The sequence below is a fragment of the Pteropus medius genome, unplaced genomic scaffold (assembly GCF_902729225.1).
Source record: "Pteropus medius unplaced genomic scaffold, Ma_sr-lr_union100, whole genome shotgun sequence".
NCBI lineage: Eukaryota > Metazoa > Chordata > Mammalia > Chiroptera > Pteropodidae > Pteropus > Pteropus medius.
Window position 1 is genome coordinate 4,624,335 of NW_024352785.1, and position 25,803 is coordinate 4,650,137.

Consider the following 25,803-nt stretch of genomic DNA (forward strand, 5'->3'; position numbering starts at 1 on the left):
GTTCTCATTTTCTTCACAAGTCTAAGCCAGACAAACTCAATTTTTCCACCCTCTTTTTCTTGATTTAAAACATCGAGCAATTTGATTCAAAAGATTACTAAAGCAAAAGGATTACTTGGGAAGACAACCTTTCAGATTTGTAAAAATCTGATGATATGTGATAAATCTTGCACAGCATATAAAGACATAAGAAATATTAAGACTTTTCATAAGAAGTGAAATTAACACAAATATTGCATTTTCTATCATATTTTCTTAACTTGTACTAAATCCATAATGTCTTTTTAAGTTAAAAATCCTAAATACATGAAGATATAAAAGTTAACATAGTAATGTTAAATCAACTTAGATCCCAGAATTATTTTCTCATTAGAATAAAGTTAGTACATTTTTCCTATATGTAAAATGAAACATGTCTTTAATAGGAAATTTAGTTAAAACAGTAATCCCTGTTAGTCACTGAAAAAAAGTTAGAAAACCTTAATCTCAACAAGCTATTTTACTTTGTCAAATACCTGAAAATAGAAAGGTCAACCAAGGACTCAGAGTGCCTGTTTCTACCCATTATGGTTATCCAGTTTTACAAAATCCCGATCCTAAAATCCATGATGAGACACAGTGAAAGAATATATAATTAATGTAAGTTGCTTGCTATAATCTCTTCTCTGCAGCACCTAAGGCCTTTAACAGAGTGAATGCACTATAATAACAAGATTAGATTTATCTATCCTAGAAAATGGGTTACATGCCCATGAACAGCACTAAATTGATATAATGGCTCTTAGTGGTTATAAATGTAGCTTTTCTCTACTTTAATTGTCCATGACTAGACTGACCTTTTCTCCCTAATTGTATCTACAGTAGAGTAATTAGACAAACCACTGCTTGCTTCTGAAATAAAGAGTAGAAGAAGAAAGCTCTAAGTCACTAGCTTTGAGAATGCACTGTAAAATTGGGTTGGCATCCTATCGGGAAATCTTGAGCCACCAATAAGAAAAACAGTTTTTCATAAATTATGCTCTATGTTTTAGTGTAATATCTGAACTAAAGACAAAAATCTCAAAGGAAAGCCCTTTTCATATACTTAGAGGCAATTCTTTACTTGAGAACAAAAACCAGTCCTAAAAACAAGTTTGAAAGTGAAAAAAATGAATCAGTGTGTCATTTGAGACAGCTGGAGGAGGGCAGGAGTGAAGAGGTTTACTTCTAAATATCTAAAAATAATAACGATAAAGTCTCTTAATTGCAGTCTGTGCAGGCATGCCTTCCCTCGGCTGGCATAACTCTGCAGGGAGGTAAGAGTCTTGACAGGGGCCTTGGGGAAAAGTCAGCTGCCAGTCATCCCAGAGGATTCACGGCTGAGGCCGTGGAGGGAGCCACTTCCCTCACCTGAGAGCAACCACCTTTTCCACTCTGTTTCTGGGCCTCAGGGGAAGGTCAGCCAGCCCCCAAGACTTCAAGCCTCCACGGTGGAAACTCCAGGTCCCCTGAGGAGAGGTAGAAGATTTCTTTTTCAGCAGCAAAGACTGTACATAAGTGATTGCCGATGTGAGAGACCTGGGAAGAGAACCACGTATGCTGAAAGAAAAACCAATCAAAACTCAACCAGTGGGTCCGTTCTTGTCACAAGTTGCTACGCGTTAGCATCCCAAGGCTTCCACAAAGGTCAGACTCTCTCCTACCGGCTGCAGTAGTTGGCAGTAAGTCCCACCACTGGGCAATGATAAATCAGCTCAGGGCCCAGGATTAGTTTCTCATTAGGAAAGTAAAAGCTTACTTATTTTTCCTATATGTAAAAAGAAATGTAGATACAACAGAAATTTTAGTTAACAGTACATCTCTGCTCATCACTGAAAGTCAATTAGAAAATCTGATAGCCAAGGACCATCTTTCATCAGCTAGAAGAAGGAAATTTGGTATATAAAAGGCAGTTCAAGGAAGCCATTGTACAATGTGTGAAAATCCAGGTTATACAAAGTATAATGTACAGTAATTAAAAATTATCCACACATGCAAATTAGAAACTATTAATTTCTCCAACTACAGGAATAGCAAACAAGGTTTTAGAGTGTTCAGGAGAGTTAAAAGGAGAGAATAGAAATGATGAAAATGAAAAATGGCAAAAGTGGTATACAATTATCCAGCAATCACTTGATTATGTCTGAGGCCTATATTGCTAAACTATAAACTCCGTGAAGACAGAGAAAACAAATGTTCCACTCACTGCCCTATCCCAACTATCTGACAGGTGCTAAATAAATATTTGGTTAATGAATAAATAAAGCAAAATGAAGTTATACTTGGTAATTTTCTCTCACCTATTCTTAGATCACACAAGTAATAACTACTTCCCATAATACTTATGAGACATGAAACAGAGGACATGTGAATAATGAATGCTTCTTTAAAGAGTTTACTTGGGATAGAAAATTTTTTTCTATCTATGTGACAATGGGTAACTTAATCTCTTGTGCCTTGATTTCCACATTTGGAAAATGGGAATAGTAACAGTATCTACCTCACAGTGTTGTTAGGAATTTAATATATGCAAAAGCAGTTAGAATAGTGACTAGCAGAGTCAATGCTATATAAGTATTGGTAGTTTCTGATGTTATTCTATAATGATATACAGGGAAATTTTCAAAATGCTGATTCTTCAGTGCTCTTATTAACCCCATCCCCTCTGGGCACAGACTATTTCCTATTCGAACTGTGTACCTCCTGCACTAAGCACAATACCTGGCACATAAATAAATGGTTTCTAAAAAGGAATACAAATTGTATTGAATCAAATACTATATTACAATAGTCTCATCTAGATCAGAAAAAAATGTCTTCTAAGCCCATTATGATTCAGAGCATGAATTTCCTATATAATAATCCAAATGTGACAAGCATTTTCCTCTAACATTTGATAATACCTAATTAAGAGACAGTTATAATAAGAGCTTAAAATGTTTCATTTTTGCCAGGGCCCATCATAGAGTCAATCTCTATTCCTTCATATTCTCCTTTATCATTTATTCATCATTCAAAAATCAAACTCTCAATCCTTTAAATGTATTATTGTGACACCAATGGCAAAGAAAACAGATAAGAAGATTCAACTGACAATCAAATATTGGGAAATAATCTAAGATGTCAACAATGTCGGACATTAAAGCATTTTTAAAAATTTGTACTGAAGATATGAAGAACTACACATTGCTCAAAATGTATTTAGTATTACAAGCACACTTGTGTTCAAAATGTTAGAACTCCAAGATATAATTGATTAGTTTTATTCATAAATTTAAAATTTTCTACGTAACTGCCATAATTCACCTTGAAATATATCTCTCTTTGGTTTCAGAAAAATAAAGTCTTAGTTTGTACTTTGATATAACATGCTGGATTGTCTAAAACCTGGCAATAAACTATTTTTCCAGTCTCCCTCTTAGCATTTGTGAGCAGTTCATGATAGGTATGCATGAGCTTTCCCCTGAGCACCTAGTAATAAGATTGTCCTTTATATTAAACTAAAAAACTTATCCAAAATAGAACAAATGAGCATAGATTACAGTCAAAATAGCTATCAGGCCAAAGCAAGAACTTGACATCACATCATCATCACAATGACAACCACAGAAAGAAGATACCAATAGAAAATAGGGTAACCATATAATTTATCATGCAACCATGACGTTAGGCCAGACTAAAACCAGGACTGTGCTGCATCAACTGAGACACATGATCACCCTAAATCATTAAGTTGGTCCTGTTGGAAAATAAGAATACAAAACAGAGCAAACTTCAGTATTGCCCTTCCAGGTATAACAAGGGGACCCTGTTTCACGAACGTGCCATTCATTTGGTAATCAATATTGTTTTAGTCTAAGTCTGTTTTGTGTTGTTATTTAACTTGATTATGTAACTTTTCATTTACTTATGCCTTATTTCTTCTGGTATATGGTGGGTCTTTTTGATCACTATAATTCTCATGTCTCTTTTCACATTCCAGCATTATGTGCTATGAACTGTAGGCAGAAATCAAATGCTCACTGACTGATAATAATAATAATTATTATTAAAGGTGGCTGAGTAGCTAACTATGTGCCAGAAACTAAGTACTTTACACATATAATCATATTTAAATCACACAAAAACTTTATGAAATAAGTACTACTTCATATCCTCTTTTTACAAATAAGAAAATAAGACAGCAGGAGGTTAAGTAACTTGCCCAGTGACAAATAGGAAGTGGAAGAACCAGGATTCAATTTCTGGTTAAATTCTTGAAATTTCTGCATTTGAATGCAGACTGTCTCCAGAGCCTGTGTTTATAACTACTACGCTATACTGTCTCTCAGTGGAAAATACTAAACAATTTATTCCAAGTTTTTTTCAGTTATTAAACCTTCAAGTTATTTTTTAAATGCTCCAAAATAGTTAATGATAGCATCCAGAGTTGGCACAGGTATAGACAAAAAGAAACTCTTTTGCAGGGATATAAACTTATATATTGATATAATCTCCTCTATAGAGAATTAAGCAAGATGTATAAAATTTTAGATATGTATACCCTTAAATGCAGAAATTTCAAGAATTTAACCCAAAAGAGACAAAAATAAAATATACAAAGAAATAGGAATAAGAATGTTCGTTATACAGTTATTAATAGGAGTCAAAATTGAAAATAATTAAAATGTCTATTGATACGAGACTGATTAAACACAATGTGCTAAAACCCTACCAAAAATCCATGAGAAATGGTGACATAGATATATATTTATTAAAACAAAAATAAATCCATAATATATAATTGACTTTTTGAAACAGATTGCAAAATAGTATGCAAAACATAATTTCAAAAGGAGTTAGGGAGAGGTACACGCACACGTGCATAACTGAAAAGACATTCAGCGATATGTAAACAGTAGAAATGTCTGGATAGCTGGATTTTAGGTAATCTCGATTTTTCTAAAAATGTTGACTTAAAAACCTACTTATGTAGTGCCTTCGCACTAGCAATCTGTGTGAACCTGGACAAGTCACAGACCATCTTTGCACCTCAGTTTCAAAATTTCAAAATGAAAGAGCTCTGTGGGGTATTCTTAGATGTTCTTTCCAGTTCTAAGGGTCTGTGGTTAAAATTTTCAGGAAGAGCAGGTAGAAATATGACAACCCCTCAATCCCTCGTTAGTCACAAGTAGATTATTCTGCAGTTTATTAGTCTACACTTAGTGAGTTTGTACAAGATGTGAAATATCAAAGCCCAGAAAATGAGAACAATGGAAACCCATAAACATCCTCAGGCACTCGTTATTAGAAATATGATTATCCTTCAGAGTGGGACAATATACTCAACTAAGGAAGTAGTCCATGGGAGACCCATCACCATCCCAACAGAAGCTCACTTCCGAACAGTTGGCAGTTCTCTTAGAACACTGACTTTTATACATATTAAAAAAAAAAGTACATATGATCCATCTGACACTGTGGTATTTATATCTCTACTGACAAAAATCTAAGGCAAAGAGTCAAGTGAGGCTTTAATGTTGCATTCCACTATTATTCAGATATATCAATAATCAAATCTGGAGAGCTTCCAAAAAAAAAAAAAATAGAATAAACATCATTAGCATTTTAATAAACCTGCAAGCCACAAGGCTGGAAAAACAGAGCAAGACTGAGCAAAGGGAAATTGGCGTGTGCAGTGTTTTCCCTCTAGTGGTTTGCCCTCTGGCAGGCCACTGTGTCCTCTCCGCTCCACTCCCATGAAACGGACTCCAGAGAGACTTCTCTATCCTTTAAAACCTCTTGCAGACCTGCCCAAGCTCTAAGGTTAAGAAGATGTCTCGTAGTCTTTTTTTTAAAAAACTGAGAATAAATAACCTGATTTTTAAAATGCTTTAAGAAAGTGCTGTATCAGATAGAGTGCGGTTTAATATGTTAACTAAATGGGCCCAGATGATAGATGAAGGAACACATGGTACGAAAATGAAAAAGAAAAACTTTTTGTAATAGATGAAGAGCCAGCCAGGAGCCTACAGATAAAAGGCTGAATTAGATGTCCTTTAAAATTATTTCCAGATCAGATCCTGTGATTCTTGGACTATATCAAACTCAGAATTACATATAAACACTCAAAGTAAACAGTTAATTTTCCGTAATTTTCAGTCATTCCACTTTCTCAACTGAACTAGAAATACACTTTGTCAATTTGATTTGAATAAAGAGACATATATAAAAATATATAATAGTAAGTATATTCTAACTGTCTTATTTTCTTCAGATAATTGTGAATGCTTCAGTGTTACTATACAAAAAGCAATAAGTAACCTTCAAGGATCTCCTACTGTCTTTAAAAAGTTTGATTTAAGACATTCACTGTCAATTTTCAGGAAACCATGTGGCTACGATGGTGATAAAGCATTGATGATGGATGGTAACATCCAAGCCACCATTCTAATAATGAACTAATGATTCATACTCAAGGTGCTTTTGAAACATGATTAAGCCTCTAAACAAGTAGGTTCTCATTATCCCAATCTTATATAAGAGAACTTAAATAAGTTTACCAAGGTTATACAGTGAATGGCTCAATGATATAAGTTTGGAAGAAAAAAAGAACTCTATTCATTAGTATTATGGAGAAGTTTTTCAGGTTAATTTATTCTATTGCTCTGAGTCTAACTGACCTTCTCCAGTGGCCACTGGCAAGTGTTTGCCAAAATGTCACTGACCAAAAAATTCCTTACAATGGTATGTATTACAAAATGAATATGTCAAGAATCAGATGAAAATGTCATCAGTGACAATGACAACAATAAACAAAAATATTCTACCGGTTTAAGCAATGGAAGAAGATGCAAGTTAAAGGGAAAAAAGTTACATGAGAAAATGTCATCAGTGACTACATCAACAAAAAGTAAAATAAACCACAGCTTTAAGTAAGAGAAGAAGACACAGATTAAAGGGGAGGAAATTATCTGTGAATCAAATGCTCTATAATGGATCAGAAAGAAGAAAGACTCCTTTTACAAAGACTTATGGAAAAACTACATATTGTTTAGATATTGACCTGCTCCTGGGGAACGAGGAGTGAGGAGACAGAAACAACAGGTCTAATGACCTGTGAAAACTCTGAAGATCTAAACTCCAAAGTCACTCATTTTCTTATTTTCATGTCAAAATGAATGACATAATTTGTGAATGTTAAAAGTAGTAACAGCAAATTAAACAGAAATTGAACAAAAATTTCCTCCTTCTTGCCATTAAAATAGAAAGTCAAAGCTGTTGATTTTCCCACTTTGAAGTCTTTGGAAATAAGTCTCACTTGTACAAATACTTAAAATCAAACGACCCAGTTGGATACATCTACTCTTGAATTTTTTTTTTTAAAAAGTGATTTCACTGAGAAAATTACTTTTATACTAAGACTTGGGATATTTATTCGAATGAACCTAGCTTGCAAATGTGATTATTAAAATCAATGACTGCAGTTCATTACTGATAATTAAGAGTATATTTTTTGTATATTCTGGAATTTTTATCTGTATATGATTGGTACTTTTAAATAAAAGCTTTAATAGAACTTTCAAAATAACACGGGTATACTTTTGATTACCTGCCTAAAGACAAACTGATTTGAAGATTAACCACAGTCTAGCTTTTATCATAGGCAGTTTGCTCTATCTAAATGCTTACAGGACACCATCCTCCCAACAATAAAATGAAATCAATGCTAATATGACATTGATAAAACACAGAGAGGTACATATTAGGACTTTCTGCTTCTGTGGATTATATCCTATGTTCTCCCCTATACATATTCCCAAGCCCATCAGTGTGGATTATCACAAATTCTAAATACTTTACCAAGCTCAATGTGCACATATAGAACCTATTTAGAGGACTGAAATGTAGTATACAACAGCGACAAGTTCGTAAAGATAAATGCAACCATCGAAATTAAACCTTAGATAAGTAGTATGAATGGGGAAAGAATCACAAGTAAAATATATGTGCATACAATAAGCAACAGGAGTGTAGCATTGTGAAGTTACTTCATCCTTATACCTTCTTAAACAGCAACATTTTCAAAATAGGAGATGACCATCAAGTAGCAGCAATGTCTGTGTGGATGTCTAAATGTCTGTGAGGGCCTGCTGGAGGATACTTTGTACTTATCCCCCTCTAACAAGCTTCACTGTTATATCCTATTTAGAGATGGATGGCTGCCAAAAAAAAAAAAAAAAATGTTTCTCTACACCATAATGATGTCTCGGTACTAGGAATAAACTTGTGAGAAGAAAAATCCTGGAAACAAAAAGAGGATGGATATTTATTTGAAGATATAAATTATTAAACATTTCTAATTCTAAGAAGACCACAATATTTAAAATATTAACAGTATGGTAAATAATATATACTTCTTCAAAGATAGTATATAAAGCTATAGAAAGAAATGTTACAGAAAACTTTTTTTTTTTCAAATTCATTACTAAATTTAATGAAGAATGCCAGGGCGTTGTCTTGACATGATCTGTCATCTCCTTTCCGAATAAATCACTGCTATAAGGATATCATGTTTCTCCAGGATTTTTCTCCCTGCCTTCTTCATTCAATTTTTTAATCCAGTAAGGTTACCATGGTGTCAGTTAGGCTAAAGTTGTCTCCACAAACCTCACATATAAACCACCACCTCTTTAACTCTTCAATTACATTTAAAAAGCACATTGATAGGCTATGTCTATACCCATTAAATGAACTTGACTATTTTGACTGACTTATTTTGACATGCTCTATTTCTTAACCAACTTGAGCAATTCATTTTTTTTCTCTTATCCTGAACACAAGCTTATGTTCACTAGGTTTGATTGCCATTTAATCAATCAACACTCATTTCCTTATCCTGGTGAGGGGCCCAGTGGAAAAGTCACAATTCCTAGATAGTTTTAATTCATATCCTGTTATCAATGTAACATTCTAAGAAATTTATAAACCATCTGAGTAAAGTAGTTGATAGATGATCACAGGGATGGGAAGCACAATATAGAGAATGCAGTTAGCATTAATGTAATGGCTAGGTGGAGAGCCAGAGGAGAGAAAGAGCAATCGGGGGATCGTTTTATAAACTGTATAAATGTCTAACCAATGTAAAGTATACTTGAAACATTAAAAAAAAAAGGAAAATGAAAAAATGTAACTTACTCTCCTCTCTGCAAACATAAAATAAGTTTCTCCAGATTATTCACACAAAGCTAAGTAGTCATGTGTGTGTCTGATTAATACAATAAAATATCAAAATGTTAAAATATACTGGTAACATGATAGAAAAAAGAGATCAAAATCAAAAATAAGAATTTAGTTTAAATTCATGTTAAAAGGAAAACAAATGGAAAATGTATTTCCCAAATGAAACCAGTTCTCAAAATACCTTAATAAATCATACAAGAAATGCTCTCAGGCTTTATTTAACAGGCAATAAAACCCTGAGGCAGGTTTGATTGGTGTGCTTGTGTAATAAATGGTAAGATGAGCTATGATATATATGTTGGAATCACATACTAATATTAACTGCTTTGTTGACGTATGGTCATTAAAAGAAAAAATAAAAGCACTTCAAAATGAAAAGACTCCCACTTCTATTTGTGGAATTCTGGGGTAAGTATTAGTATCATTATTGCTTATATGCCATAGAAATTATGTCCTTACGAGACTTAAGAGAAGACGCAGATGTTGAAGGCCAAAATATAACAGTGATTAAGGCTCAGCCACGACTCTTCTACAGGAGAGTCTCCTCAAGTCCATGACTCCCTAACTTGACAACAGAAGAGAAAAGGATATATTCTTAATACTATGAAATACCAAAAACTATTTTAAATATATATAAAGTCAAGGGCTTATATTTACATATTTTTTAAATTTGTATTATACTATTCCTTTCAGACTCAAAGTACTTATGAGACCATGCATTTTTTAGGTGAATACTCAAGATAAAATAACACTAGAAACTGCAAATAGATGTCATTTCATGGTAATATTTATTTTATGCGATGATATTTACTTTATTATAATGATACTATTATGCTATTTAGCTAGCACTTATATTTAGTAGACTCTATGGTAGGTTTAACTGCTTATTGCAACCAACTGTATTTTTAAACTCAGAATAAGCTGTTGGAGGCAGCTTGATAGATGGGATTGAGGTCAGGGAGATCTATATTCAATCCTGACTCTGCACTTATGAGCTGTGATCATCAATCAGCAAGATACTTTACCTCTCTGAGCCTCATTTTACTCCATCTATAAAATAGGGTATAATGATACTTAAGTCACAGAGTTGATGTGATAATTAAATAAGATAATGAATAAAACACTCTTGGCACCTTGCCTAAATATAATTCTCAGCATAGAGCAGCTACAAAGTCATACTCAGTCATCAATAGCTATATAACAAACCACATCAAAACTTAGTAGCTTTAAAAAAAGAGAAAAAAACAGCTCTTATTTGCTCACAACTCCATGGGCCAGCAATTTGGACTGGGCTCAGCTAAGCAGTACTACTGGTTTCATTCACGGACTGCAGGAATCCGAAGGCTTGACTGAGACTGGATGGTCTAAGATGGCCTCACTCACATATCTGACAGGTAGTCCTGGCTTTGGCTAGACCTCTATCTCTCTGTGGTCTCTCATCCTTAGAGAGACTAGTCTGGCTTCTTCAGGTGGTAGCAGCATTCCAGAAAGGCAAGACAGGAAGTTGCTAGGCCTCTTGAAGCCAAAGCTTAAAAGTCCTACAACATAATTTTCATCATATCCTATTGGTCTGAGCAAGTAAAAAAGCCAGCTCGGATGCAAGGGGATAGAGAAACAAATGCGACCTCCTGATGGCACAATAGGCAATATCACATTGCACAAAGGCATGCATATAGAGATGAGAAAAATTTGTGACTATAATTTGCAATCTACTAAAGTCTGCAAAATAGTGATGAATTTTTATAACACCTATGCTATCTTTCAACTATAATAATTGCCAAATTCAGGTTTTGAAGGCCAAAAAGTACAAGCTTGAGTTTTCCCAAAACAAGAGTAACACTGTTCTTTTGTTTCAATGACAGATTTCAGAGGACAAACATCAAGACCGAGTAACTGATAACCATTATCTAGGTGTCTTTGTTTTTCTATATGCTGAGTCCTTGACACTTTTCTATTTGATCTAATTAATAAATTTATTTTCATCTGATTTGATATTTTTACCTTCAATAAACAGCTTTCTAATTGAACATTCCACAACAAATAGCATTACCAAGAAATCTGGATCAAGTATAGAGCACTTCTAGAAACTATGAAGTTTGTAAAAGAAGTAAACTACATTACTGTAAAAAGTGCATATATTTTTGTTCTTCTCTGTGAAAATAACCTCTAGAGAAAAATTTAGCTTTGTGATGCTATTAATTAGCTAGGCCCAGAGATCTATTCATACTGAATTAAGGAGATATAAAGAAAAATGAAGAAAATAATTTTTATACCTATGAATAACCAAAAAGTAGAATAACAAAACAAAACTTGAAATTTACCTTTAATTTCTGTATCAAATCTTGTTTTCAAAATATCTTTCTAAAATTCTTGTCACAGCCCAGAAAGTCATAAAATGATAACTGCTACCATGACCTCTTTTAACATATGTGTCTCTAAAAGATTCATTTCAAGAGCCCCACTCCTTAATACGATACAGTACAATTTATTTGCTGCAGAGAATTTCATGGGGCAGGATATTCCACTAAACATACTGCGTAAGCATTGCTCCTTATAAAGGAAAGAGGTGAAAGAAAGAGCTACTTGCTATCTCACGATATGGCAAACAGAGAAGCAGTTTGGAGAATGGCTAATTCCCCCAATAACGACATTTATACATTTTTTCCAATGAAGAACTGATTCCTAAACTGGCCTTTTTTTTTTTTTTTTTTTTTTGGCTGAGGATCTGTTACAACATTGCTTCATAGAGAAACAGCTGGAAACTCAGGCAGTTTTCAATTTCAAACAAATTGGTGCTGCCAAAATTATAATACTCAATAACAGAAAATTTCAGTAACATCAAGTGTGCCTAATCTAGTTTTTAGGGCATTTAAAAATCCTAATTATAAGAAGCCATATGAGAAGCCAAACACACATTCATCTAGAGAAAATGCCACTAGCCAGTGCCATTTTTGGTGGCTAGGTATTCCTCCTCCTATGTGAATAAGGTATCTTAATGTGTATTATTGAAATTAGATAATTCTAACTGATAATTAGGGATTAAAGATAACCCCGTGCTACAGTTTCCAAACAGGTAATCTATTCAATGTATTTTTAGAGGAAATCCTGTAAATGTCTACAATTCTCTTATTATGCTTATTTCAAAGTTGATATACTTACTATATAGGTTCACATGAAATAGTTATTGTTTTTGAAAAATGGTGACTATTCTAACATTCTTTAATTATATTGCTTAATAATCTTAATTGCCATGATTTCAAAAGACAGTTCCAAAGTGCATCTTGAATAAACAGAAAAGTAATTAGCCTAAATTAATTGCTTTGCTGATGTGATTTACAGTAGGTATGCTGAGTGATTTTGAAATTCCTGCCACTGCTTTTACAACTTGATGTTCTGATGATTTTTAGGCCTATTTTTGCACCAGAGCAATTAACCAGATAATTGTTCTAATGTGAACCTGGCCTTAATCAATATGTTTAGGTTCATAGCGGCAATTAACCAAATATTAAACATACATTTAAAGAGCAGCACTTAAAAGTTCTACAAAAAGAGTTTAAGAAAAATCTGCAACATTTTTTCTCATATAGCCATACTCTTCTCACCAGGAATAGAAAAAAGTGGTGACTGTCTTCTTTGCCGCTCTTCAATTAATACAAGGTACCATTACATGTGAGAGGCAAGTGAAATTTTTGGTTCTTCATTTAAAAGTATTCCAAAGACCCTGCTAAAAGGGCAAAACCCAATGATTCAACATTAAAATCCTACTTATTGTTTAAAAAAAAAAACTGAGGCTAGGGCTTTCAGATAACCAGCATAAAAAAGATAAAGCAAGCCTTGTCTGAATCCAGACAATGACATTAAATCCTCATTTTATTAAGTAGCAACTTTATTTAGAAATAAATAAGTCTGGAAGAAAGAGGGCATTTGAACCCATTGCCTGGATTTCAGCCAGAGTTTAAGCTAAGTTTAATAGCAGATTTATATATCCTACAAAAGTAACATTTATGATTCTCTCAACATGTGGGTATTAAATTACTTCTCTGAGCTGGACCCTAGGAAAGGTGCCAGGGGCTAAGGTGGGGGCAGAGGCCCAAAGATGAAGACGCTGGTCTCCCTTACAAGGAGAGAGACTCATAAACAAAACACTACACAGATCCAAGGTGATATATGCCATCAGTAAAGTGATGAACCATAGATTCAGTTAGATAGTGACATGATGCAGCACTTCATTATAACCACCATTATTATTTCACCTTTTCTTTAAATGTAAAAGAATTCACATTCATTTTAAGGAAAATTATTAGTAGTGCAACTATAACTGTTAACGAAACAAGTCTGCTTTTTTCGACTTTCGTGAGAAATTATTTTATACCACCTTAAATATTTTATCAGTTGAGAAACGAGATACATAAAATCTTTCCATTTTCATGAAGTAAAAGGGTTCAAGCTGAAAGTACTCTGTCATTCTTTATGTCTTCATGTCTTCTTTCCTAATTTCTGAAAGAACTGTCACATAGAAAATAGGCCAGGCACATACATGTCAGGTCTGCCATTTGTAATTATTACCAATCAAGTTCCAGCAATTTCTCCTCTGGTTAAACATGTGTATACCTATCTTCTAAAATATTTCTTTATGCCACTGTTCATAAAATATTTTAGGCTGAAGCAAAAATCTCTTAAATGAAATTAATAACTAATCACAGGAGATATTTATCATCTCAAGCCTTTTACAAGAAAATTGTCAGATTTAATCACCTTTCTCATATTTTCACTATTTACTGGGCTTCATTTATCATATATTATAAAATTTTGACAACAGTAAGTTATTTTAATTACCATTTCTTGTTGGGGATTAAGAATAAGACAACTCCTGGGGAAAGTGGGGGAGAGATGGAGGGATGGTCATAAATTTGTCCAACCAACAATTATCATTCTCATCAATAAATGAAGGTTTTCTTCATTGTTGACAAATTAAAAACAGATTTGAGGTTAAGAAACCTCCAAATCCATGGGTACATAGCACTGCATTAACCATTATTTAAAATACATTCCATTCTTTCTCATAATTTGATCATAAATTCTCATTTCGTAACATGTAAAACATGGTTTTTTTAGTCCTAAAAACTAAATGCTTAATATGTCTGTTACTCATCTTTATACTGCCTGAAGAACACAAATGTGGTAGCAGTATTTAGAGTAGTACATCCAGAAATACCAATAATATGATTCTATAGAAGCTTACTAGGAACCAAAGACAAAGCCAAAATTTAAAATAACCATTATATGTTAGAACTATTATAAAAATTCACCTTATTCTACAAGACGAAATAGTGTGAACATAGAGAAGCAATAAGACAAACTTATCCACATCAAATTCAGTTTCCGTCTATCTCTAGAATTGGAGTTAAAAATCAAAGATGAGTCATAGACATCTCATACAGATTTCCCTTTCAATTGATTCTACTAAGTTAAATATTCTAGTGTTATACATCAATAAATACTTCCCTAAAAATATTTAGTAATTACAGATATTAAAAGAACTTATATCAGAACCAATATTCAGTATCACTACATGCCAAAAAAATTAAAAAGTCCTTTTAATTTGAATACACTAAGAATTTCATCTGAAGATAAATGCACAAATCATTGTATTGGAGAAACTTCACCTTTTGTAGAAAAATATCATTAACTATTCAAAAAAAAATCACATACACTAGGAAAAAAATACAGATTAGTTATGGCAATGTTTTCTATCAAAGGCACTGAAACCTTCAATAAAGTTAACTTCCTTTTCCTTTTTTTTTTTAACTCAGTAACAACCTATTCAAAGTATATACCTAGTGTTCTCCTACTCTGAAATTAAGTATTCGCTACAGCTGACAGAGAGCACTGTTAGACGGAAAAAAAATTTTGTAAAATAAACGTGTATCATCACATGCTTAAATAAAAACTTTTCAAATTTTATTTGTGATTTTTTTTTTTTATCCAACTATGAGCCAGGTGTGGTACAAGACACAAAACTTTCTACTTTTTCTCAAAGAACTTAGTTAGAACTAAAGAACATTTACAGTTCTAACTTAGTTAGAACTAAAGAACATGGAGTTGTTGAGGAAAAAAATTATTATTATTACAAAATTAGCTGTTTTAAAAATTTACAACTCTGGCCAGACGCCCCAAGAGGGAAGACCAGGAAGACGCCGGGTGCATACAGAATCAGAATGGAACAGACTGTAATCCCATGCAGCTAAGTACTATGTCAAGATTTGAAGATGTGAGCTAAGTGGTTTCGAAAGAACTGAGGAAAGACACGAGGCTAGACGCTGAAGCAGCTGTAAACGACGCCGTCTCTGCTGTTAACAACATGTTTGTCTCAAAAAACCTGCGCGGTACAGAAGATGTGGCCTATATCGATGTGGAAACTAGAGAAAGGAAGAGATAATGCCTGGAGCTCACTGCAGCAGAGCGTGGGGTGGCAGCTTATGCTTTGATCAGGTGGATGATCATTTACAGACTTCCTGCCATTTACAGTGGGATACGCTCAGCCCCGCCTACTGGGATGCTTTTGGAAACGTACCCCTTCCAAGACTAGAGGCTTTGAAAAGGGATGGACAGTCATGACTAAGCTTTTATTTAGAGGGGGCAGCTGCTGGTACAAAATATTGACATAAAGCTTGAAATTCTTGCATATGGTCACAGTAGAAAATGCATCTTTGATTTTGTGTCTATCATTTCTTGCTTCAATTTTAGGCTTTTGACTCAGACCATTATTGACCAATGAATCATCTTCCTATGTTCTGATTCATTACGGGAATCCTGAAGCCATTGCTGTGACATCATCATTAGGACATTTGAATTTCTTCATATAATAGCTCTGCATTTCAAAACTGAATCAGTAACTCATTCTATTATTATAGGACTTTGATGATGCCAACATTCTCTGTTACATAGGAAATTCTCAGTAATATAGGAATTAAAATCACCTAACCATAAATTCTGATTCAGTTTGCTAAATAGGGGGTTTGCTACTAGCTTGGACTGACTTTGTAGTAATTATGTTGGTACTAGCCTTACTGGAAACAAATAATCAACTAGCTTCCCCTGTACAAATTTTGAAATTCACTGTTTCACTTAACCTATTTATATTACTAATATAGACTGATAAAGATGAATTAATTATTACTTTGCTAGTATTAAATGAAAAACATGAACTGAAAATTGTTCTGTATTCCTTGTTTACAACAGTCAGCCAACTAAGAGAACAGTTAGCAAATGAATGTAATAATTACTTATTTCCAAGGTATTTAAGCACATAAGCAAATATAAGAACACATTCCATTCTTTTTCTTAACAAAAAAGCATCTTCAATGTGTGGGATTTAAATAAAAGAAGATTCTGATTTCCTAAAAAAATAATATTTTGGCCTATATTGATCCTTATTGAGAATGATTGTTTACATGGTGTACAGTATATACTCAGAAAGTATTTGTGCTTCAACGTTTACTTTCTATAATGTAGTGCTCTGGTATTCCCACTGCTCCCCTCCTCCCCAACAGGTGTACAGCGTTCATCTCAACACTAAATCTCAAAACTAAATCTACAATGTAATATGAGTGCAATGTATGGGTTTGAAACCAAAGGATGAATAAAGCATTCAGAGATTTAATATTTGAAAGAGGAAGAATCTGTATATTTTATTACAGGTACTAATTTTTATGAGCTTAATAAACTATACCATGCTGCTACATGCTTTCAAGTACATGTTGAATTAAAAGGATTGGGGAAGTTGTTTTTTTAATAACAGTCTAAAGCAGCAGCTGTAGAAATGTTGAACTAAATTTCTACATCTAGACACACCTTCATGAATTTGTCATTTGCAGGCTTTTTTTTAATCATTATTAAATAATAGGTACTTTTAGGCTCTGAATATCAAGTAGACCAGAGCAAATTAAAGTTTAGTTCAGGTCACTATTCATTGTCAAACTTCACTGGAATGCTTTCATTATGTGTGATAAATGCATATTCATTCTCGACTTTATTTTCAGATGCTTAACTGTTAGGGCAATGAAATCTAACTGCAGGTTGAACTTTCTCATGCTTAATCTCAGACTAACTATAAGGGATATTTGTAAAGTTTAAATAAAATTCTGTTTCTTATTTTGAGTTAAGTATGAAGAAAAGTGATTGTATGTTTAAAAACTGAAATTGTTCATTTTGTGATAAATGACTGATTCAAAAAAAAAAAAATTTTGCAACCCTGTATATGCAGTAAGATATCCAAAAACTTGCCACCTCTTAAATATTCCACAGGGAAAAGAGAAGGTAAAATTCTAATGATGTCTAAGAATGATCAAGCATAGTCTGTGGTCTGAGATAGGACGACCATATATTTATCATCCAAACGAAAACATTTTGGACTACGAAGGGGAATAGCAGCAGCACAACTGCTAAGCCTGATAGGATTCCAAAACAACAGGAGTGGCTGGGACTGTCCTGAGCAAATCAGAACATTAGGTCACTATAGGTCTGAGGTAGAATAAGACAGCGAGTGCCTCAGGTTTATCGCTTGGACTTTGAAGACACACAAAAATGGGTTAAATGGGTCCGGTATTGGTTCCACTACTTACTAGTGAGGTGTCTAACATCTCTGGACCTTAACGCCTTCATTTGAAAATGGGGTCAATTTCCTCCCCATGATGGTTATAAGATTAAATAAAACATTGTGCATAAATACTTAGCACAGTGTATGGCACAGATGGTGATAAATGGTAGCTACTATTAGTCGTTGTTATTATCCTTGGTCCAGAAACAAAAGAGAGAAAATATTACATACTCTGACCTCACTAGTACTACAAAAACCAATCATTGTTTCAAAAAGAAGGTCTAATGGTAGAAGAACACAGAAGATATTTTTGTAAAGGGTTTGAGAGACTGAACAGTAGTTACTCCAGTACTATACTATTCTTCTAGAGGTGGCCTTACAAATAATTGTGAATATAAAAGCGAGTTTCAGAAAATATGCCAACCTCAAACAGTCACTAGACGAGAAAGACTCCGTTCTGTCCCTACAACTCTGGCAGAACTCAGTAAAATATATTTCTCATTCTTTTTGCAAAAACTTAAATATCATAGAACATACACAAAACTATGTAGTAGATTAGGTTTCGGTAAAGTTCCGCCTAACCAGCCCAGCCACACTATTAAGCACCAAAAGTATGCGACAGACTGCTCCAGAATCTACACAAGCAGGACAGTGCTGCTATAAATAACACCACAGAGAGGCTTCAATAGTCAGCATTATTTTTGCTGCCTCTTTATTTCCAAGTTTTCGGGCTTTTATAGGAGAAAATTGTTCAAACTTCACACTCAATACTCCAAGGTGAAAAGCGTTCCTCTCCCCCAGACCACTTAACTTTAATAGAAAACAAAATATTCTCAAACTCAAATTCAACTATGCTTACTGGATTTAATGGATAGATTTATCCCCCTTGGGTAATCTTTAAACCTCAGTCTCTAGGAGAATTAAGTAATATTAGGGGATTGAAATGAAATAAAATTCTAAGCCCACTGTGACATGACATTCACAGGAAGATGATAGATTATCCACCCAGTCCTCAAACACTTATAAATACAATATACAGCATATGTTCAAAAACAATTCTTGGAAATAAAACACAATGGGTACTCAGCAAATATTTTATATCGCCAACACCTGCTCAAATCCTCTCTGAACTTTATTTCTAAATGTCATCGTTTTTTATTGAATCAACGGAAATTTGAAAGAAGAAACAGAATAAACATCCAGAGAAGATCAAGGGAGTTAGAAAAATCTTTATAGAATGCCTCATTGAGTTTTACATGAGCCAGGGTGCTGTCAGTCTCCCTGAAAGGAGTGGTGAAGTAATCTGTCATTCTACAAATTCGACCTGAGTATTCCTAAAAAAACTAAAAAGGGCTATACACATACAAAAAGAAAAAATAGTATTAAGATTTGCTCTTAATATTATAAGCAAAGGAATCACGAATCAAATTCTAAGCAATGCAAATAAATTCATTTAAATCACAGGCTTGACTTCAGAGGGAGTTTAGTAAACTAATTCAACTTCCTTTATAATGCAGGAAACATAACACTCTTGTTTGAACACTAAGTAGGAGTGAATTCTCCATTTTAGAAGGCAGTTGATGAAAATGAAGGTTTTAATTTATTTTTAAGCCAAATTCTGTTTCCCTCTGTAATTTCCACCTGTCAACCAATATTCTGATGCCAGAAATAATGAAGAAATAATTTAAGTAGACTAATTTTACATTATCTGTTAATATATTTTTATCACACTCAATTAAAAAAACTATTTGATTTAAAATAAGAAATATCTAAAAATCTGGATGTTAATAAAGGAGAACTCAATTTGTAGACTGAGTGAAGACAGGCAGATAATATAAATGAATAGATCGTGCTTGGTGGGAATAGTGGAAAAATTGAGAATGGCCAAAGAGAACAGCTCATTCCTCATCCTGGAAAGATTGTTCACACAAGAAAATGTGTGTCCAATGTTGCTAGATCTGCAACTTTTCCAAAAGAAGGCCCAAATTCAGAATTTTGATGTGAACTACCTTAATTTTTAAAGTGCTGGCAACTAACTTGATTTTTAAAATATTATATAGGACAAACAAAACAGCTTTGTGGACTGGACTCAGCTGTGGCCCACCGATTTGCAACCTCAAATAGTCTTATGCAAAAGTTTTATTTGAAAAGAAAATATCTATAGTTAGTATTCTAAACATTAGTACATATAAAGTGAAATAGCAACATACTATAAATGTTATTTTATCCTTGAAAGAAACTGGTCACAGCAGTCTAAGATTAAAAATTCTCCAAATGTTAGACTGTTCATTGATGCACTAGCCTTCTTTACATAAATGTAAGATCTGCAGAGCAAATTAACTCCTTAAAGAGTGTTACGCAAATTTAACATTTTTTAACTGCAAATTTAAAGAATAAATCTCTAGCTAGGCAAGTTCATCTAGTTGACAACAAAATTTACTTTAACAAGCCTGGTTTTTCTTATGTTGTGTGACTTTAGTTGATGGATGCTAGAGAATCTTACATTTCTCTTATATTATTATTCTCTACTGTTATCCTAATTCATAAGCAAGCATAGTCAACTGTCAATGAAAGAATCATATATTTGATAATGGGTGTATAGATCATGTGATTGAAATTTATTTTCAGGACTAATGTTATAAATTGAGAATAGGGAGATTAATTCCCTCTTTGACAGCCTATTTAGATATTTAAAATATCTTTTGTAAAGCTCTATTAAAATCAATTAGATTTCACTTAATTCTTCTTGGCAAAAAAAGAACAAAAAGGCCATCATACGCATATCACTATAAAGATGTTAAGAACCATTCGATATTTTACATATCAGTTTTTACACCCAGAGCATGCTGCTTTTGGACTGTATACCAAACATACAAAAACAATAAAGACCAAACTGGATGTGAAATAACAAAAGATTTATATCAAATACAAATAAACATTTCAATAAACTTAGAGTCAGAGAGAATGGAAGAGACTAACAACAAGATGTTTAATTTAAATGACTGATAAAAATAGTGTCTTCTTTTCATAAACCACTTGAATTTTATTTGTATTCAAAAGCAATGGTAAATGTCAAATGACTACTGGACCATCCTTCTGAATACAAGAAAATATAGTGCTGTTTAACTCTCTAAACACAAATGTGCTTTTAGAGAAACAAAGATAAAGAACAGCATGTCTTAGTTACACAGATCAATTCGAGAACCACGAAATGCTAACAGTAAAGATGTTCAATAACTACATATTTAAAATTTTTGAACTTCAAAAAAAGTTTACAGATAAAAACTTTAAAAATCCAGGATGAATCTGATATCTAAGATCTGAGAAGAGTATCAGAGTTTATCTGTATGTGAGGAATCCTATTATTAAAGCTAGCAGCATTAAATATAGATCCTTTTTACATATACTATGTATAAAATATTATCTAAAGGCTCTATGATACTTTAATTACAAAAGAAAATAATGAGATTAGTTTAAAAAAGAAAACTAAAAATTTTACATATAAATGTCAATTGTGTGTGAATCCTAGTTATGAAACAAAAAATTGACTCATTAGCCATTTTTTTCCTTGTTTGTCCCCACTCAGTTTTTACTGCAGTAATAATAGAAAAATACATTCATCAGAAAAGCCAAAGAAAGTCAAACAAATGGTCTAAATTTAATAGGAATAGCATGACCTTCTGCTGAACAAAAGATGTTGAAAGAATTAAATGAGAACACGTGTAAAGTGCCTATCAATTACCTAGGTAATAAAGGTTACTTTCCTCCCCATTATCCTTACGTGGCTCACTATTATCTCATTCATTAAGTCTTATGTCACCTAGAGAGCAACCTATGAGAGCAGCAGGGACTCAGTGCCCCACAGTCTGAGACACAGTACCAAGTATTTTAGTAGAGGGTTAATAAATGCTTCCTGATTTACCAGGAGATAATAATAATGAACAAATGTAAAACAGATGCTAATTGATAGGCTAAATACATTAGTGCATTCCAGTGCCCTCTATAAGAAAGGTTACTAACCCATCTGGGCTAAGTGCTAAAATTATAATTAAGTCTGATGGGAAGTCCTAGATTTATACCAATATAATTACAAATATTACTTAGCTTAGTGATAGAGTATGGCAAGAACAATGAGATGAGTAATTTAGATGATACTGTAAAGTGGGTTTTAATGTTTGAAACTTCTATTACAGTACACAGGATAAGTGCAAGTAGTATAATTAAAACTTGAGAGTCTGATCTTTAAAACTCTATTGCTCAACCTCATTAAAATGCATGTTTTCTCAATTAATCCAAACTTTTCCATTAAAACATAAAAATACACTTTCATTCCTTGCAAATAAATCTCTACAGTACATATATTTAGGATCAAATACCAAATAACCATTATAGTTAAGTAGGAAAAAACTGATTGAAATAGCAAGAGGTTGCAGGAGAGTCTACCAAAAGAGAGAAAAGGCAAAGTGAGGGCTGCCCACTTTTTCATTTTTAAATATCCAGTTATAGCTAAAATAGCACTTGAAGAGTTAGTAGATTCAAAACCCCTCAACATCTTTGTTTAAATAGTACAAACTTAAGCAAAAAGTTTACTTAGGAGGTAACCATTATAGTCATATATGAACTGTATCTTTAGTCTTCAAGTACTCACTGTTCTACAAAGCCAGTACATGAAAAAGTGTTGTAGAATAAAAAGCAATCATTTTCATGATCATTTTGTTGCATAAACAGTTTTCTCCTTTTATTTCGATGCATTACTAAAAAGTTTATCTCAATATTAAGCTAATGTTAAATATCTAAAACCACAGGATGTTTTTTATGTACTTTATTTTATGAATTGTTATGAAAAACACTTAAAAGATTATTTTAAGTTGTCATATAATTGACTATATAATTGATATTAGAGAATTTTATTTTTAAAAATTTTATCAATTTTCTTTAGATTTCGATGTACTTCATACAGTGGATGATCACCATGTCCCCATTCTAGACTAGCATATTTTTCAAGAAAAATTTTACTAAAAAGAGCCAAGTCAAAGGCTATTACATAAATTAAAAAGTAATGCAGGATAATTTAAGAAAATGTCAGCAGAATTTATCATAACTGAGGAAAATGGAGCCCATGTGATTTTATTTTTGAAGTATAAAAGAAAATTAAAGGTGGAAAGGGAAAGTGTCTTGACTTTAAAGCATTATCAGACAAACTGAATTAAGTCATTGCTGTTATTTGTGGAAAAATATTTAAATCTAAATAGGGTCTAATATTAGCTGAAATAGTACTTTCTATTCTGAAAGCAAAATATTTTTGATGGATTATCTTGAAAAAACTTTATTCTTCAAGAGATGTTGGGCAAAAATCTCGTCTCATGCCTGTATTTAAGAACCTCCCTAAACTAATCAGATATAGTTCAGTAGTACTACTCTGCAGTTATTTTCATTATTAAAAAGCTCGCATTCAAGGGTTCTTGCCTCTTTTTTTTTCTTCATGCAACATTTCAAAGATGTATGAGTTTATCATTGTAAGAAAAAACTAACAATTTCACACATTTTTATATATTAAATTCTCCATCACATGACGCATTTTCAAAACAAATTATACATATGTGGAGAACAAAATATCATCCTTGAGAAAGGATCTGAATGCATAATGTTGGAAATATTTTCTCAGAATCATTTTCCTTAGTAAGTGAACAGTGAAATCAACCATAAAAGTTGTAAAAATGTTAAAGTGACAAATAAGCAATAAATCGTGGATGGGTGACAAAGAAAAATTCAACAGACTGCTATTGTTATAATTGGTTAGGTAAACATTTGAATCTTAGCACAAAAATATACAAACAAACAAACAAACAAACAAAAACCTTGTTGCAAATATAAGCAGTGGGTGGATTAAATGCATGCATCTAGAAGGTTTTCAAAATTTAAACTGATCTACTTGGAAAGACATGGCTACATTAAATTTTCCTTAAAGTTGATATGCCTTCTTATAATCAAAATTAGTATTTGGTACACAGAACACAGGTTTTCTTCCGGAAACATGTTTTTAAGATGTTACAATCGTTACCTGTCATTTATGATCCAGTTCAGACAAAGATTGAGAGAGCTCAGATTTTTGCACCTCTTGACAATTTCCATCACAGTTTCATTATCCAGTTCAGTGATATGACGTAGGTCCAAGCTGGAAAGGTTTCTTAGCTAATGAGATAAATAAAATGAAAGATGAGAAATGTAAATGCTACATTCATTCTCAAAAATTATAAATATGGTTTATTACAAAGTAGAGAATTACTGTACAATTAACTGTATATACAATATTTTACATATAAATTAGACATAAGGACAGAAGTCTACGGTGAATATATAAATAGTAACAAATATTAAAATCAAATAGATTTTATTGAGGTATAATAAAAATAAAAGTTACTAATCTAATATGTGGGGAAGCTGTTAAATATATTGCATTAAGTACCCACAATTTGATAGGATTATTCTCTTTAACACTGTTCGATTTCAGATATTTACCTTCATAATTTTTTTAAAATGAAATAATAGTAAGTGGTTAATTCAGAGATATCTTGGTGATATTTTATCACTGTACTCCAAATATTATTATAAGTTATGTGTTTCGCCATGTGGAAAGCAATGTAACATGTCATTTAAGAAGTAAAGATTTTCTCCAGTTACCATCTCCAAGTCTTCACCTTCTCTACTTTTCTCCTAATGTTTCCTGCTTCCCCTGATATTTAGTCTCCAAAGAAAATTAATATTGTTTACACAGAGATGATAGGATCTTAATTATCCTCTTCAAATAAGCTACATTTCAAATAAGCTATTTTTGCTTAATAACATGCAAAGGATTAATCTGGAGGCAATGTGGTAGGCCCAATAACCTCTCTCCCAAAGATGTCTATAATACGTTACCTTATATGGAAAAAGAGACTTTGCAGATATGACTAACATTATGGATTTTGAGATGGGGAGACAGATTATCCTGAACCATCAGGATCCAATCTAATCACACGAGCCCTTATAAGCAGAGAACCTTTTCCAGCTAAAGCCAGAGAGACGTAATGAAAGAAGTTTCACGAGATATTTGAATTGTTAAAGGGATTCAGTCTGCCTTTACTGACTTTGCGTATAGAGGAAGAGGGCCAGGAGTCAAGGAATGTGAGCAGCCTCTAGAAGCTGAGAGCAGCCCTGAGCTAGCAACCAGTAAGGAATTGGGACTTCAGACCTACAACTTGAGAAAATGAATTCTGTCAAAAATCTAAAAGAGCAAGAAAAAAATTCTCTCGTTGAGCTTCTAGAAAGGAACACAAGCCAACCAACACCTTGATTTTGGCCTGGTCTATGTCTGATTTCTGACTTATAAACCGTGAGATAACAAATGTATGTTTTAAGGGGCTAAGTGTGTGGCAATTTGTTACAGGAGCAATAAAAATCAGTACATGGCATTTCCAGCACCATAAGGGAGCTTTCCCAGGGCTGGCTCGTCTTCTCTAGCCACCCTCAAATCCTTCGGTAGAGGTAGCAGCTTATTCCTGTGGAAAGCTGAGTTGCAGGTGCAACCAAGCTGCCAAATGCCTCAGAGCATGAGACAGCCAAGTCGCACTGAAGAATCAGTTGAGCTTCAACCCCAAAAGACAAGACAGTAGAATCTCTGCTGCTGTAGAAACAGGGAAAGAAACACTCTAATACTATCCCAAAGAACCTTCTGCGATTTTAGAGATGTTTTACATCTCTGCTGCCCAATATAGTAACCGCTGGTCACAGGTAGCTACTGAGCACTTGAAATGTGACCAGAGTAAGGGCCTGAATTTTTCTGATTTAATTTTGTTTACATTTAATTTTTATATTTGCACATGGCTAGTGGCTACAGTGTTAGACAGAGCAGTTCTAGAGAATGAGTCTACCAGGCAGCCCTCAAAGCCCTTTTTCTACCTCACAAAGGGAGAAGCGACACAGCG

At 33.2% G+C, this 25,803-nt stretch overlaps 1 protein-coding gene and 1 pseudogene across 2 annotated transcripts in view; one reads left to right on the forward strand and one right to left on the reverse strand.

Moving 5' to 3' along the window:
* FBXL17 (F-box and leucine rich repeat protein 17) overlaps positions 1–25,803 on the reverse strand; it is a 439,190-nt gene that overhangs the window by 263,086 nt on the left and 150,301 nt on the right. For both annotated transcript variants that reach the window (XM_039848409.1, XM_039848410.1), the window contains exon 6: positions 23,901–24,031. In XM_039848409.1, coding sequence (XP_039704343.1) covers positions 23,901–24,031 — 131 coding nt within the window. The remainder of the gene's footprint in view (positions 1–23,900; positions 24,032–25,803) is intronic.
* On the forward strand, positions 1,261–15,858 carry LOC120590949 (GSK3B-interacting protein-like; annotated as a pseudogene).